Source organism: Ochotona princeps, chromosome 7 (assembly GCF_030435755.1).
Source record: "Ochotona princeps isolate mOchPri1 chromosome 7, mOchPri1.hap1, whole genome shotgun sequence".
Taxonomy (NCBI): Eukaryota; Metazoa; Chordata; class Mammalia; order Lagomorpha; family Ochotonidae; genus Ochotona; species Ochotona princeps.
The window spans coordinates 25,218,594-25,234,991 of record NC_080838.1 but is presented as its reverse complement, the minus strand read 5'-3'; the positions used below and the strand labels follow the sequence as shown (position 1 = coordinate 25,234,991).

The window sequence follows — 16,398 nt, the reverse complement described above, 5'->3', positions numbered from 1 at the left end:
AATGACATGCTTTCAATTCATTTTATAACTATGCTTAATCCATCACTAAATAAAGAATTCTACAAGTGAAAGGTAAAGAGACCACTATTCTTCAGAAGTATAGATAAAAGCTATAAGTAATAACCAAATGTTAAGATGTCAATTTCAATTTCAATGTCAATTTCAATCTCTATATTTGTTGACACAAATCAGAAAAAAAATACAACATTTGTCTTTTGGAATCTGCCTTATAATGGCCTCTAACTGCATCAATTCTGTTTTGAAAGACAGAACTGCACTCCTTTTTTATAGCTGAAAGTATTCCATAATTACATATATATATATATATATCACATTTTCTTTATCTAGTCATTGGGTGATGAACATCTGGGCTGACTGCATATCTTAGTTTTTGTAAACTGAACTACTATAAACTTGGAGGTGTGGGTAGTTGGCATATATGGATTTCATTTTCTTGAGGAAGATTCCGCAAAGTGGGATGGTTTGGTCAGTACATCTATTTTCAGATATCAGAGGAATCTCCGTACTGCCTGCCATAATGGTTGTATCAGATTACATTAAGGAATCTTTCCCCTCATATCTTCGCCAGCATTTGTGGCTGTTATTTTATTTTTGGATGATAGCCATTCTAACTGGGAAAAGGCAAAACATAATGTGACTTTTATTCACATTTCCCAGAATGCTAGCAATCCTGAGCATCTTCTCATGTGTCTATTGCCTTCCGTATCTCATCTTTTCTGTTTTTTTTTTTTTAAAGATTTATTCATTTTATTACAGCCAGATATACACAGAGGAGGAGAGACAGAGAGGAAGATCTTCCGTCCGATGGTTCACTTCCCAAGTGAGCCGCAACGGCCGGTGCTGTGCCGATCCGAAGCCGGGAACCAGGAACCTCTTCTGGGTCTCCCATGCGGGTGCAGGGTCCCAATGCATTGGGCCATCCTCTCCTGCTTTCCCAGGCCACAAGCAGGGAGCTGGATGGGAAGTGGAGCTGCCGGGATTAGAACCGGCATCCATATGGGATCCCGGGGCATTCAAGGCGAGGACTTTAGCCGCTAGGCCACGCTGCCGGGCCCACTGTATCTCATCTTTTCAAAAATGTCTATCCATATCCTTAGCCCATTTCTCCCTTTTCAAAAATTGCTTCTAAATTTTCTATTTCTCCTTCTTGTTTCGGGGGGTGGGTTGGGGAGGGAGATAAGGGGAGAAGCTATACCCCATCTCACAACCACGCTCCAGTACCCAGGGACTGAGAATGGCCACCCAATATCAAGCCAGGGTCCCAATGTGGTGCATACTCCAAGACCTCTGCCCAGATGGTTTCAATAGTTCTGAAATGTTGTCAATCTTGCTGATCCAAGGACGAGGGATCCCTTTCAGTTTTCATTGGCTGACATAGCCGACCTCAGCTCCATTCGTCAAGAGATTTGCTGTCATTGTTTGGTTGGGTAGTTGTCCAGTTTGTTCTGTCTTCCTTCCCTTGGGATGGTACAGATGTCCCCTGCATGGGTCAATGGGCTGCCAAATCCTCCAGTGGATCTGGGCCAGCTGTCCATTACTCTGTCTTTTCCACTGGCGAGGACTAGTTCTCACAGGTGGGCCAAGGATCCTAGCCAGGTGACCTGGACCCCAGTGGACCCTCTACCCCTGAGACTCACAGACCCAGCACCCACCACAGGCAGGCCAATGACCTGGGCCAGGAGAAGGGTCCTGCCAGTCCCCTCACTCTCGGGGGGTTCACAGACCCGACATTCACCATGCAGGCAGGCCACAGACCGGGGCCAGGTGACTTGGGCTCCATTGGACCCAGACCCCCAGGGCTCACACACCTGGCACCCATCGCACAGGTGGGCTAAGGACTCAGGCAAGGTGATCCTAGTCCTGCCAGATCCCTGCCCCCAGGGCACACGGACCTGGCATCTATCACACAGGTGAGTCAAGGACCTGGGCAAGGCAACCAGGGCCCTGTCAGACCCCTTACCCCCAGGGCTCATGGACCCGGCACTTACTGTACAGGTAGGCCAGGGACCCAGGACAGGCGACCCAACTGCCACTGCCCCCTCTCCCCCAGCAGCTCCCAGGGCTCACGGATCTAGTACCCACTGTGTAGGTGGGAAAGGACCTGTGCAAGGTGGCCCAGTCCTACTGGACACCTGACCCCTTGGTCTCACAGACCCAGCCCCTGCTGCACAGGCAGGTCAAGGACCTGGGCCAGGCCCTGAAGGAACCCCTGCCCCAGGGGTTCATGGTCCCAGCCCAAACCACGCAGACAGGCCAAGGACCTAGACCAGGGAACACCAGCACCACTGCAGCACCCTGCCCCTGAGGCTCACAGCCACAGCACCCACTGCACAGGTGGACCACTGACCAGGGCCAGGTGAGCTGGTATCCCCAGGGGCCCTTATCTCTGGGGCTCATGGACCTGGTACCCATCTCTCAGGTGGGACAAGGACCTGGGCCCTGGGGCTTTTGAACCTGGCATTGACCACACAGGTGTGCCAAGGACCCAGGCCAGTCAACCTGGACCCTGATGAACCCCGAGCCCCCAGGCTCATGGACCCAGCACCCACCTTCCCCTGACTGTCATTGTTCACCTCAGCTTGGAATCCACCAGCAGATGATATATCCTGGCTCAGTTCAGCCTGCCCAGTTCCAATTTGTGCTTGTGGGTGCTGCAGCTCAGCGAAGCCCAGCCAGCCCCCAGTCCCAGCTCTGACATGAACTAATTGGTGTCGTTACTGCCCAATCTGGCCTCTCCTGCACCCTGTCCAGTTCAGATCTGCCAGTGGGTGTTATGAACTGCCCCAGTTTGGCTCGTCCCTGGACGACCTGGCCACATGTATGCTGGTGTGTACTGTAGCCTGACCTGGTCTTGGCTGTTCCTTGCCTTGGCTCTTGCACTCATCTCCAAGGTCTGTGTTCTGACAAAGGAATTTCCCAAGCTCCTCTATCAGGTCTCCTCTTAATGGCAGATGTTGCACACATTGGTGGGTCTTTGGCCCAGGTAGACTTTGTCCACCTCTTGTCCTGGCAGGAACAGTGGAATTACCCGACCAGCACAGACCCATTCCGGTTCTCACTGTTGAGTGCTTATCCCAGGTCTTAACTGGATTGTTTATTCTGATGTTGTTAAGTTTTTTCGGCTTCTCATACACTCTGCATACTAATTCTTTATCAGACATACAGTGTAAATATATTTTCCCATTCTGTCAGTTGCCTCATCACTTTGTTCTGGGTTTCCTTTGCTATGCAGAAGCTTCTTAGCTTGATGTAATCCCAAGCTTATTTTTTTTTTAATTGCTTGTGCTTCTGGGGTCTTTTCCGGGAAGTCTTTGCTTAGGCTAAAGTCTTATAGTGCTTCCTCGAGGTTTTTCTCTAATAATATGATGAGTTTTAGTTCTTAGGTATAAATCTTTGATCCACTGTATGTTGATTTTTGTGCAGGGGTTGTGCTTCATATTTTTGTGTGTGAAGATCCAATTTTCCCAGCACCATTTATAGAAGAGATTGTCCTTTCTCCAGGAATGATTTTAGCTCATCTGTACAAGACCAGTTTAAAATGCATGCATTGATGTCCAGTTTTTCTACCCTCTTCCTTTGATCTGCACGTCTATTTCTGTGCCAGTTCCAGGCAATGATAACTACCCTGTGATATTTCTTGAATCTAGTATTATGATGACTCCAGCTTTGACTTTATTCTTTCAGACTGCTCTAGTGGGGTTAGTACAATGGCTCAACTTGCTAATCTTCCACCTACACATGTCAGCATCCCATATGGTGGCCATTTTCTGTCCTAGCTGCTCCATTTCTGACCCAGTTCCCTGCTTGTCATCTGGGAAAACAGTGAAGCCTGGCTCAAAGCTTTGGGACCCTGCACTCACCTGGGAGATTTAAAAGAAACTCTTGGCACTTGGCTTTGTACTGGGCCAGCTCCAGCCACTGTGGCCTTTTGGGCAATGAAGCAATAGAAAGTATCTCTCCTTCTCTTTGTAAATCCGACTTTTCGATAAAAACAAATCTTAAAAAAAAGTCACTGATCCATCACCTTAATCTCATCTGTGACTTAAAAAAATATTGCTTTAGATGCTTGGGATCTCTTCTTTATATTATTTTCCATGACACAGTTTTGTAGGTAAAGTGATTTTACTCCATTTTCTACTCTTTCTCCATCCTCTTTTTCCCTCCCACCATTTCACTCCATATTGTTAAGTAGTACAGTCCTTTAGAAACAGTTACAAGATTAACATTCTGTTATCTACGTGCATCATAGCATCGTAGGTATGGGCACAGGATGAAAATCTAGGTCATATTGTCAAGGTACATTTACCTGTTTCCCTGGCAGTTCTTTTATTTGGGAGTAGAGATGCCTACTGAGATGGATCTTCACTTTCCAGTGTGTTAGCCTCCATTTACAGTTCATTCATGAGAATATATGTGTATATTTGTATACCTATATATCTATTTGTTTTGTATTTTGCATGAACGCCTAGGTTCTCCTGTTTTCAGGTAAGTTTTAGGTTTTATCCTCCTAGGTCTGAGACTAATGTCATGGTATTTTGTTTGGGATTACACTGAAACTATATATTGCTTTAGACAATACAGACATTTTTATGATATTAATTTTTCCAGTAGGCAAAAATTGGAACTTTTTCTGTTTCTTGTGTCTTCTTTATTTCTTTCTTGAACATTTTGCATTTCCTACTGAAGTGCTGTTTCATGCTCTTGGTTAAATTTATCCAAGAAATTTAAAGTTTCTGTTGCAGCTATTGTGATTGAGACTGATCTTCAAAATTTTTTCCCAGCCATAGCATTGTTCGTGCATACAAATACTACGGATTTTTGTGTGATTATATAATGTGCAGCTGAAAAAAAAAAAGGATTTATTTGAAAGACAGCATTAGTGACAGTGAGAGATAGGGAAAGACCTTCCATCTGCTGGATAGGTCCCAAGCGACTGCAATGGCTGTGCCAGTGCTAAATAAGAGCCAAAAACTTCTTCCACGCATCCCACATGGATGCAGGGGCTACAGGACTCAGGCCAAATATAACTGTTTTCCCAGGCACACTAGCAGGGAGCTGGAAAGAAAGTGGAGCAACAGGGACATGAATGAGCACCTTCATGGGATGCCAGCATTGCAAGTGAAGGATTTGTATTCTGTATCACAGCACTGGCCTCATAACTTGTACATGTCCAAAACTCTTAGGAGTTCCAATAATCTGTCCATGAAATTTTTCAGTTCCCCTATTCGTAGGATTATATCATAGGCAAACTGGGATAACTTTACTTCCTCCTTTCCTACTGGTATCTATGATTTCTTTTTCATGATTAATTGTTATGGTTAAAACCTACAGAATGATATTTACTAATAATGGTGGGTCTGAGCATTCTTGTATGATTTCAGATTTTAGTGGAAACATTTCCAATTTTTCCCCACTCAATAGGCTACTGGTTATAGGTTTGCTACTTATTGGTGTCCTGTTAGGGAACGTTTATTCTAAACCCAATTTTGCCTAAGTTTTACTACGAAAGAATGCTATGTTTTAGCAAATGCTTTCTTTGACCATACTAAAGTAATCGTTTGGTTTATATTTTTCAGTTTGCTGAACTGAGTCATTTGCACATTTTGAATCATTCTTATGTTTATCCCAGACCTGAGATAAATCCACATGGTCTGGACAAATGTTTTTGATGTACTGTTGAATTCAATTAGCACTTTTTTATTTTTAGGATTTCTGCAACAGTGTTCATCAAGGATATAAGCTTATAGTTCTCTTTCACTGCTGTATTTTATGTTTTAAAAATGAGGTGACAATGACCACATAGAAGGAATTTGTAAGGATTCTGTTCCTTTCGATTGTTTTGAATCACTGAAGAATTGGGATTATCTGGCGCTGGCATGGTGGCACATAGGTTAATCTTCCACCTGCAAGAGCCAGCATTCATAAGGGTGCTAGTTCATGTCCCAGCTGCTCCACTTTTGATTCAGCTATCTGCTGATAGCCTGGGAAAGCAGCAGAGAATGGCCCCAGTTCTTGGGACCCTGCACTGATGTGGGAGACCTGGAATAAGCTTCTAGTTTCTAGTTTTGGATCAACTTAACTCTAACCCCCCAACTGGGGAATGGATGGAAGACCTCTCTCTGTGTCTCTCCTTTTGTGTAAAAATCTGCCTTTCAAATAAAAGTGAATATTTTAAAAAAAGAATAAGGATTAGTTCTTTGATAAAATTTATTAGTGAAGTCTTTCAGGCACAGATTTTCCATTGTGAAAGTGTCTTTATTACTGATTTATTCTCCATCTTTGCTATTGGTCCATTTAGATTTTCTTTACTTTTGTGCCTCTGTTTTGGTAAACTATGTATGTACAGAAATCTGTTTATTTCTTCTAAGCCTTCCAACTTATTGGCATATAGCTGTCTGTAGTAATTCTTAATTGATTCTATTTATTTCTATGATTTTCATTTTAGCATCTTGTTTTTCATGCCTATTTTTACTAAACTGGTTCTCATTCTCTCTCTAATTATCAGGGCCAACAGTGTGTGTGTGTTTGTGTGTGTGATAGTATATAAAATATATACACACACACATAATATATATTAAAGATTTGCTTATTTTTATCGGAAATGCAGATATATGTAGAGAGGAGGAGAGAAAGAGAGAAAGATCTTCCATCTGAATAATCACTCCCCAAGTGACTGCAAAGGCGAGAGCTGAGTCAATCTGAAGCCAGGAACCAGGAGCTTCTTCCAGGACTCCCACACAGGTGCAGGGTCCCAAGGCTTTGGGCTGTCCTTGACTGCTTTCCCAGGCCACAGCCAGGGAGCTGGGTGAGAAGTGGAGCTGTCAGGATTAGAACCGATGCCTATACTGGATCCTGGCACATTTAAGGTGAGGACTTCAGCTGCTAGGCGATCATGCCAGGCCCCTAGTGATCTATATTTTTTAAATTGTAATTTTGTCTGTTTCTCCTCTAATTTATTATCATTATTATTGATGGAATGGCATATTTAAAGAGTTGGAGAACAGAAAGAGATCTTCCATCTACTGGTTCACTCCGCAAGTGGTTGCAATGGTTGAAACTGAGTTGATCTGAAGCTCAGGAGCAAGAAGTTTTCCAGGTCTTACACACAGGTGCAGGTCCCAAGGCTTTGGGCCAACCTGCTCTACTTTCCCAGGCCCCAAGCAGGGAGCTATATGGAACCTGAAGCAGCTGGGACTAGACCCAGGGCCCACATGAGATCCCAGCATGTATAAGGCAAGGATTTAGCCACTGAACCATTGTACCAGGCTCTCCTCTAATTTTTTCTTTTTTAATTTCTTTCCTCTTACTAATTTTGGGTTTGATTTCTTCTTGTTTTTCTAAGTCCTTGAGATACACTGATAGATCATTTGATATTTCTCCAATTTCATGATTTAATTACCAACTGACAAAACTTTGATATGTTATCATCATTCTCATAATTTTTAATTACCTCTTCTGTGATGTACTATCCATTCATGAGCATATTATTTAGTCTTCATACATTTCTCTATTTTCAAAAGTTTTTTAAGTTGTTCATTTCTGGTTTCACTCCTTTGTGATCAGAAAAATTTACAGGCAGTTTTTTTTTTAATTTTTTTTTGAGACTTTGTCTATCCTATAGAGTGTTCTATGGGTGGAAGAAAAATGTGTTTTCTGAAACTGTGGAACAAAACGCTTTGTAGATATCAATTAGGTCCATTTAGTCCATAGTGTAGATTAGCTCTGTTGTTTCTTTGTTGATTTTGGTCTGACTGATCTATCCAGTGATGAAAGCAGGGTGTTGAAAGTCCCCACTATTACTGTGTTAGAGCTGATGTCCCCTTTAGACCTATCAACATTCATTTTAAATAGCTGGGTGACCCTAGCATTGGGTGCATATACAGTTGTTATAATTACATCTTCCTGATAAATTGATCCTTTAATAACTACATAGTGCACTTTTTTTTGTCTCTCGACACTCTTTTATTTGCTTTAAAGTCTATTTTGCCTGATATTAGAATGATTACTCCTGCTCATTTTGATTTTCTATTTTTTTTAGCAAGGAATATCTTTTTCAATATTTTGTATCTTTATTGGTGAGGGCTTTTTTTGGTTAGGCATTATATATAGTACTTGTTTTAATCCATTCATCCTGTCTACCTTTTTAACTGGAGAATGTAAGCTATTTACATTTAGGCTATTATCATAGATGAAGACTTTGTCCTGACATTTTCCTGTCAATATTCTCATTGTTTGTATCAGAATCTCTCTGTACTGATAATACAAGGCTTTTTACCTTTACATTCTTTAATGGTACTGATTATCTTTGCTTTTGTATATAACACATCCTTAAATATCACCTGTAAGGCAGGCTGAGTGGTGACAAGCTCTCAACTTCTGTTGGCTTTTGAAGGTCTTTGTTTCCCTTTCACAATAAATGAAAGGTACATACAGTATATACGTATAAATATATATAGATATTTCATCTTAGGAGTTGGACTTTAGGATCTCTAATCTCTCTTTGCAGTTTCTGATGAGTAACCTGCTTTTGACCTACTGGAGTTCTTTTAAAGGTACTCTGATTAAGATGCACGGCTGAACACTGAAGTTAAGCTCCTTATGTCTTCTCCCATTGTTACCAGTAGCTTTGGCAGCAGTGGCTTGGGGCTGGGGTGCGGTGGGGGGAGGCTCTTCTCAATCTCAGCAGGAGTGTGTGGGCCCCAGTGACACCTACTGTATCAGGTCCATGTTTGGAGTGTCTGTACTAATTTTGCCCACATAAAGCACCCTGGGCTTGCACCATGTTGTGGTTAGTTTTAAGTACTCAGTAAGGCAAAGGTGAGCCAGAGAAAAGAGCCCCATAGCTCATATGAGTGTGTACACCTAACTACCTCCACCAAACCTTGGGTGGGCTTCAGTCAGTATTGGGCTAGACTACAAAGCACTCACCAAAGTGACTGGAGAAAGTGAATCAAGTAGTTTATACCATGAGTGACCAAAGACACCTTCAGATCACAATGAAACTAGAGTCTAGGGTGTTCACCCAAGTGGGCCTGTTGGTGAATGGAGGTACACAGTCCAGACAGGTGTGAGACACCAACCCGGGCAGACTCATACTGTTCAAGAGCTGGAGTTAGGTGTACTCACCAAAACTGGGGTCTTCTGTAGAAGAGAGCCAGGGAGTCCACAGCTTGGACTGGTATGGGTGACTAACTGTGCCCACCAAAGCCAGGGCAGCCCCCAGTTTTACACGGCCAGAGTCTGGTACTCTGACCAGGACCAGCATATGTTGTAGAAGGGAATCACACAGCACAGCCAAGGTGTGTGCATCCAAACACTCTCACCAAAGCAAAGGCAGCTGAGGCCCACAGTTGGGCAGGAGTCTGTGATGCTCACCAAAGCCAGGCCTACCAAAGAAGGGAAATAAATAGCCTGTAAGGGTATGTTTGACCAACTGTGCCCACTAGTGTTGGAGCAATGAGCTGGAATATGGCTGCTCACCAAACCTGAAGCCTTGTAGGATACAGAAGCTGAACAGTGTGAATAATTTGTGTATGAACAACCACAACCCTAGAGCAATGGCAGGGTTGGGAAAGGCTCTGGTAAGGCTGGAGTTAAACCCAAATCCAAGGCTGATATCCACTGGCTGTGAGGAGTGAGGGAGAACAGGAGGACAGCTTCAAGTCTGCAGAGGAAAATGCCCCACCTCTAAAGTGGGGCCTTCCCTGCTATGCTAAACAATCTCTCTTATGTAGTACAGAACAGTTTCAGCGAGGTGAGTTGGTCACCGTTGCTGCTGGATCTAGCTGGGTTTGTGTGGCTGCAATCTTTTTGCTGGCATAGTGATGGGTGTGTGCAGAAGCTTCTGCCTGTAAGGCAAGATGAAGTCCAGCAGTGACGCTTTTCTCAAGATGGATTCACGCTGCAGCAGCCCGTGAGCTGGCAGCTGCAGGACAGTCAGGGAGACTTCCTTCTCTGAAGTGACATGACTGTGCACATTCCAGCTACCCTTGCTGGAATCTATGTCAGTCACAACTCTGGATTACCGCCATAGCTGAGGTTGCTACTGCTCAGTGCGGTTGGATGTGGATTCTGCTGAGGTTCTCCTGTATATGCTTTCCTTGCAGTAGGGAGTTCCCTCTGGTTGTGAGCCTAGGGTCTCTTTTGCCAGAGTGCTCTGTTTGTCTCTTTCTGCTCCTGCCGAACAGCTCTGTGTCCTAGGCACTTCCCGTGTTTCCTTTGCTGAGCTCCAGGGTACCCCACTGAGCACTTCACCTCAAAACACAGTTAGTTTCTGGGTACTGATGCTTCTCTGTGGAGGAGATGAATCATGGGTTTTTCTATTCTATTCTATTATTATTGATATACATTACATATTAAGAAAAACCAAAACTTCGAAATTCTGGATGCCAACATGAAGATGACAATTCTGTACTAGCTGAAGCTCAGTGAAATCGTAACCAGCATTTCCCCACAGGCTTCAATGTGGAGACCGCTGAATACAAAAATGTCAGCTTCACCATGTGGGACACAGGTTGCCAGGACAAGATTCAGCCATTGTGGTGCTACTATTTCCAAGATACTCTAGGCTTGCTCTTCGTGGCTTACAGCAATTGACAGACAACATGGGAACAAAGTGAGAGGACTTCATGAGGATGCTGGCTGAAGATGAGTTGTGAAATGCATTACTCCTGGTTATGGCCAATAAGCAGGTCCATCAAATGTCACAAACACAGCTGAAATCACAGGCAAGCTGGCACCATGCTCCCTATGCCACAAGTAGGTTGAGTCTATCGGTGCCACCAGCCGGGTAAGGCTTGATGAATGACTGGACTGTGGCAGCTCTGGAATCAGAAGTGAATGAAACCCTGCACCCCCACTTTCTCCACTTCACTTTCCTTTAACGTGGCAAATATGTGACTCTGTGGGGTTCATAGTTCCAGAAGATGTCTGTGGCGCTGGTCATGGTGTGCGTCGCCTCACACTGCTCCTGTGCAGATGCAGTCCACAACCAGCTTCATATTTAAAGTAAATAGTTTCTCTTTTCTCTAAGGCAGTTTCTGGTACTCTTCCACAATATGACTCATTTTTTTAAATTATAAAATCAATTCTCTGTCTAGTATTGAGAAGTGATTGAGGCACTGACACCTGGCCTCTAGGAATCTGAAGTTTAGAGCTCAACACATCTGGACATTACATCTGTTAATATATATTTGGGGGCTGGTCTTAGTACAAACTTTAGTGTATTTTAGAAAATAGTTCAGGATACAAGATGAAGAAACACTTAAATACACAGCAGGTAGGCTTCCTAGTGTAGGATTTTATAGTCTGACTCGAGTATTTGTCCATCAGACTGCCTGCTTCTATTTGGGGATCTAAAAGATGGTGACACTGTGCTGGTACAATTGTTGACTGTCACCTGTCAGGTGCACCCGCACGCTCACACACCTGCTCAGACACATTGGTGGGGTGCCTGGTGTCTTACTAGAGGGGTTCATGGAAGCTGAGAGACTTGGTCTGCTCTACAAACAGCCCCAGGAGCACTCTCACCTTAAGTAGCTTTCTTTCCCTCAGCTTGTAAGAGTCTGATCTGCCATAAAGAAGACCTACACTTCTCAGTTTGTATTTTGATACACACTGGAGAAGCTGGAGCTGTTAAATTTATCATGGTGGAAAACCTCAAAAACTTCTAATTTGGTGTCATGGAGCCTCTTTCTGCACTCAGTACACAATTTGTAACCAACCAATTTTGCACACTTGTTTTCAGTTTTTATTTTGACAAGTACTATAATTACAGTTATTAGAATACAATCTTTTAACTACTAAAAATGAAAAGAATATCTTTCTTGATAGAAATGAGTAATCATTTTGTTATGGAGTGCTTTACTAACACTTAGAAATTGTTAGTATCCCAAATCATAATGTTTAGAAATGTAAATGCACATGTAAGTCAAAAGGAGAGAAATCTTAGTAACTTATTACATGAGAAAAGCTTTAAAAGTAGAATAAAGTTGCATAACTTACTTTTGGTGACATAATTCCACTCATAAAGACATTTTTATTAAGTATTAACAAGAGGTAGCAGGGTAACGAAACAGGATGGAAAAAGCAAAGAGAGGAATTTCCTGCAGTGTCACAACACTATTACTCAACAATGAGGTAAAAATTCCAAAGGCAAAGAAAACAAAAGGCAAATGAGACAATAAAAAGGCAAAGAGTAGAACTCAGAAGGCTAATATACTATAGGCAAAAAATAAGGAAAATTTATACATACCAAAGTTAGTACTAAAGCTCAGTTAACTAACTAATGGTTCTCATTTTCCCATTTTTTAAAAAAGCAATTATTTATTCATGAAATGCATATTTAGATTATCTTTGTTACATATAAGTATATTAGGATTAGGATATGGTTCAGATGGATGTGAGTCAGTGTATAAAAGATACTGAGCCATACCACATGGTACTGAATGTGGAAAAAATAACAAAAGAATATAATCTACTCACTCTAATTTCACATAATGTTTTTGTTTTTGGTTTATGTTAATATAAATAAATAAGGTTACAACTTGAGTTTCTACACACAAATGCATTAAATGGTAATTTTACTTACTGTTTCTATGTTTTCCTTAGTAACATGGAGTTGCTTCGTGAGTTGTTGAAAACTGGTCAGCTGATCCTACAGTGGGAAGGATAGCGAGAGGACACGATCAGCACTGCTTCCCATCCACATTTAAATCACGGCTAAGTCCTCGCCTTGCGGCTGCTGGCATCCCACATGGGTGCTGGTCTGTGTCCCAGCTGCTCTACTTCTCATCCAGCTCCCTGCTTTTGGCCTGGGAAAGCAGTAGAAGACACCCAAAAGCCTTGGGACCCTGCATCCATGTGGGAGACCTGGAAGAAGCTCCTGGCTTCAACTTGCTCAGATCTGGCCATTGTGGCTATCTGCAGAGTGAACCAGCAGGTGGAAAATCTTTCTGTCTTTCCTTCTCTTTAAATCTGCCTTACCAATAAAAAGAAATGTCTTTAAAAAAATTCACATCTAAAAACCATGCTTTTTCTATAACTGTATAAATTAACAGTTGAATAAATAAAACATTTTAAATAATTAAAAATTAAGATGGCAATGCTGAAACTAATGCAGATATGTGAAATATTTCTAAAAATCAACTAGTAAATAATATTTTTAAATTGAAACCAATTTATCACCAAAAAGTTGCAAATAATTAAAAATTCCCACTGTTATAAGAAATTTTGTCCAATATTGAAAAGTTGCACTCAAACTATTCAAAATGTATAATATAAACCATGGTATAAGCGTTATGCTCTGCCATTTTTTTACATTAAAAATAATTTAATGTTCCATAAACTCAATACATGGCTATACATGGAAGTAATAATCTTTTGGTGCTAACAGGGATAAAGCCCAAAAATATTTTCCTGGTTTTTACTTGTGTCTTGCACCTTGCATTTCTTTCATGAAGTTCATTATTTATTCAGCTATATCTGTCCATTCTTCACAGTATAAATGCCCTTCCACACATTTTAGCAACAAGCCAGCTACTTATTTCTTTAACACCTAACTGCTGTCTTAGCTTTTAAACAACCACTGCTGAAAGTGGCCACTGACTTGCAAGGGAGACCGTTTCTGAAACAGAGGCCCCTGGTAATTAGTGGCCTCTACAGCTGCAACCATAGGGTTAGTGTTTGCATTGCTGGAGACATGGGATGCTTACCCATTTAAAAAAAGTTACAATTTACAACTATTTAACTATTATGATCCTATTAAGCAGTACCTCTACAGATGAGGCAAAGTTGTGAGGACCTGTTAATATGCTGAATGACAGAATTAAAGATAGATCATAGGATAAATAAGAATAAAGTGTTATAACTTGTGCACAACCGCCACTATAACTGCATAGTTATAGTCCAAGAATGAATTTATTCAGGTGGAAAAAATACCTCATCGGCTTAGTTGATAAATACAAATAATCTCAAAGGTAAAATTCCTACAGATTATACTAAATGTGGGTTCTTTTAAAATCAGGACACATATAGAAACATCATTATGTTTTGATGGGGATTTACAAAGTGGTGATGATCCCACTTTGGATGCTTGAATCCTGTATGGGAGGGCAAGGGTGTGAGTCCTGCTCTGCTCTGCTTCCAGCTTTCTGTTAAGGAACAAGCAAGGAGGCAGCAGGTGATGGTTTAAATACTCATGTCTCTGCTTCCACAAGGGAGCCTGGGAGTAAGTTCCAGCCTCCTAGCTTCTGCCAAGTCCAGGTCCAGCTATTGCAGGAATTTTGGAAGAAAACTCTCTCTCTCTCTGCCTTTCACCCAAAATTAAAAGAGAGAAATGCCATTTTGTAAATAGATAAGTGACATATTATTTCTTGAGGTAGAAATTCCTAATTATAAAGATAAAAGGAACACTCCTATACTGAAACTTGAAGAGTTAAAGAAAGGTATGATAACCAACTCATTTGAACAGCTGCCTCTCAAGACACACAGGAGAGAAGTGAGAACTGGAACTTCTTTGGAGTACTGCATATACCTAGTGGTAAATGAACCAAAAGATTAAAAAAGTAAGATTTCCCAGCGGAATGGAAGATCTTGTGAAAAAGCGAACTTCTTTTCAACAGAAGTATAAAACAAAACAACTCAGATGTTCACTTTGAATGAAAGTAAAATGACTATCTCTTTGGATAGAAAGAGTACAAACATTGAGCTCTCTACTTACTGTTAAAATTTTTCTTTGATCACTTAATGACAAACAAACATAATAGGTCACATTTAAGAACATAACTTTTTTTATATGTATCATGTTATCTCTATATTTTAGCCTGTTTCTTCACTAAACATGACCTAATGAACAGTTTTGTTTTAAGTTGTAGAAACTCAAGCAAAAAAAAGCATGGATGGCCATCCATGAAGGCAAAATAAACTTGTAACTACCTCTTAGAAGTAAATACGGCTGTCAATGCTAATTACGCTGCAGAATTCAATGTGCATAGGGCAGTACTTTAATTATGTTACATGTTCAAGATATTTCTAACCATCAAAGATCTGTTCATTATTAACAGAAATAGCACGGTAGAGTCCTAGGATTCTTTCACAGAGTAGACTTTTCAGAATGCAGTTTTTCTTTTTATGTACAAGAAAACCATACAATCTAATTACCTTCTGTTTTTGACTCTCAAATACATGAATCTGCGCCTCAGTCATATATTCCTGGTAAAGTTTCTGCAGTCTGTCCAGCTCTTGAGAAACAGTTTGCCAGAGTTCTATAGCCTGAGTTTTTTCCTGTAAAGCAAAAATGTTTGACAACTCATTAAACTAACTGAAGGCCATTTATTATGCAGCACAAACAGATCATATTATTTTATAGAATTATTTCCTGTAAGCCTAAAAAATAGAGATTGTGTGAGGATGGTACAATCATACTTCACTAAATGAAAAGGATATTTTGTCATTAGGTAATCCTGTCATTGTATAAACAACAGAATAGATTTACACAGACTAAGACATCTATGGCATTACAAGGAAATATAATCTTAGGTAAACACCAGGGTTTATGTAGTGGTTTCTTGATCTACATGCTGTTATATGGTATACAACTATACTATAGTTACAATACTTTTGATCATTTCAAATTTTATTGATATTTAGAGTAACTCTAAAGACAGAAAACTCCTTATTTTGAAGTTATATTTTACTAATACTTCAAAAGTTAAAATTCAAAATCTTACTATATAGTTTTAAATCACTCTACAATTAATAAAGTAAGGAAGAAAATGATCCACTCATGAAAAAGTTTTTTTCTGACAAAGTAATATTCAGTGGAATTCATTATTTTGTGGAAAAATTAGGTAAATATAAGAAAACAGAAGATATATAAATATCATTCATAATTTTAATCTAATAATAAATACCACTAAGAAGATATAATGTTTTTCAATATTGGGTATATTCAAGGGCATAAGCATGATTCTGGGGAAAATGTTATGTATTTTTTTTTGCAAAATTAAAAATCATATACTCCACCAATTATAATTTTGATTTTCATTTAATATATAATGAGAATTTTCTCAGGTGATTAACTATTTTGACACAGTACCTTTAAACTTTGGCATGGGTAGCCTTAGGGTCACCAATACCTTTTCAAATTTATGCTTGTAATAACATAACGACATTGCTTTTTCACTCTCTCCCTCTTAGAGTAGAAATTTCAAAAGTTTATATTATCATTATCTGAGGGCATTATCAAAATAACATTATCAAAAATGTCATCATTTTTCATAGAGCTAATATAATGTGTTCATGCTTCCCTTTCCTGTAAACAAACAAAAAAAAAACGTCAGTGGGATATGACTCAAGTGACTGGATCCCTGCCCATCT

The 16,398-nt window shown here is 40.6% G+C and overlaps 1 protein-coding gene across 1 annotated transcript in view; it reads right to left on the bottom strand.

The window, feature by feature from the left end:
- SCLT1 (sodium channel and clathrin linker 1) overlaps positions 1-16,398 on the bottom strand; it is a 204,244-nt gene that overhangs the window by 122,416 nt on the left and 65,430 nt on the right. The window contains exons 7-8 of the mRNA XM_058666848.1: positions 15,181-15,303; positions 12,611-12,676 (exon numbers count right to left, since the gene is read on the bottom strand). Coding sequence (XP_058522831.1) covers positions 12,611-12,676; positions 15,181-15,303 — 189 coding nt within the window. The remainder of the gene's footprint in view (positions 1-12,610; positions 12,677-15,180; positions 15,304-16,398) is intronic.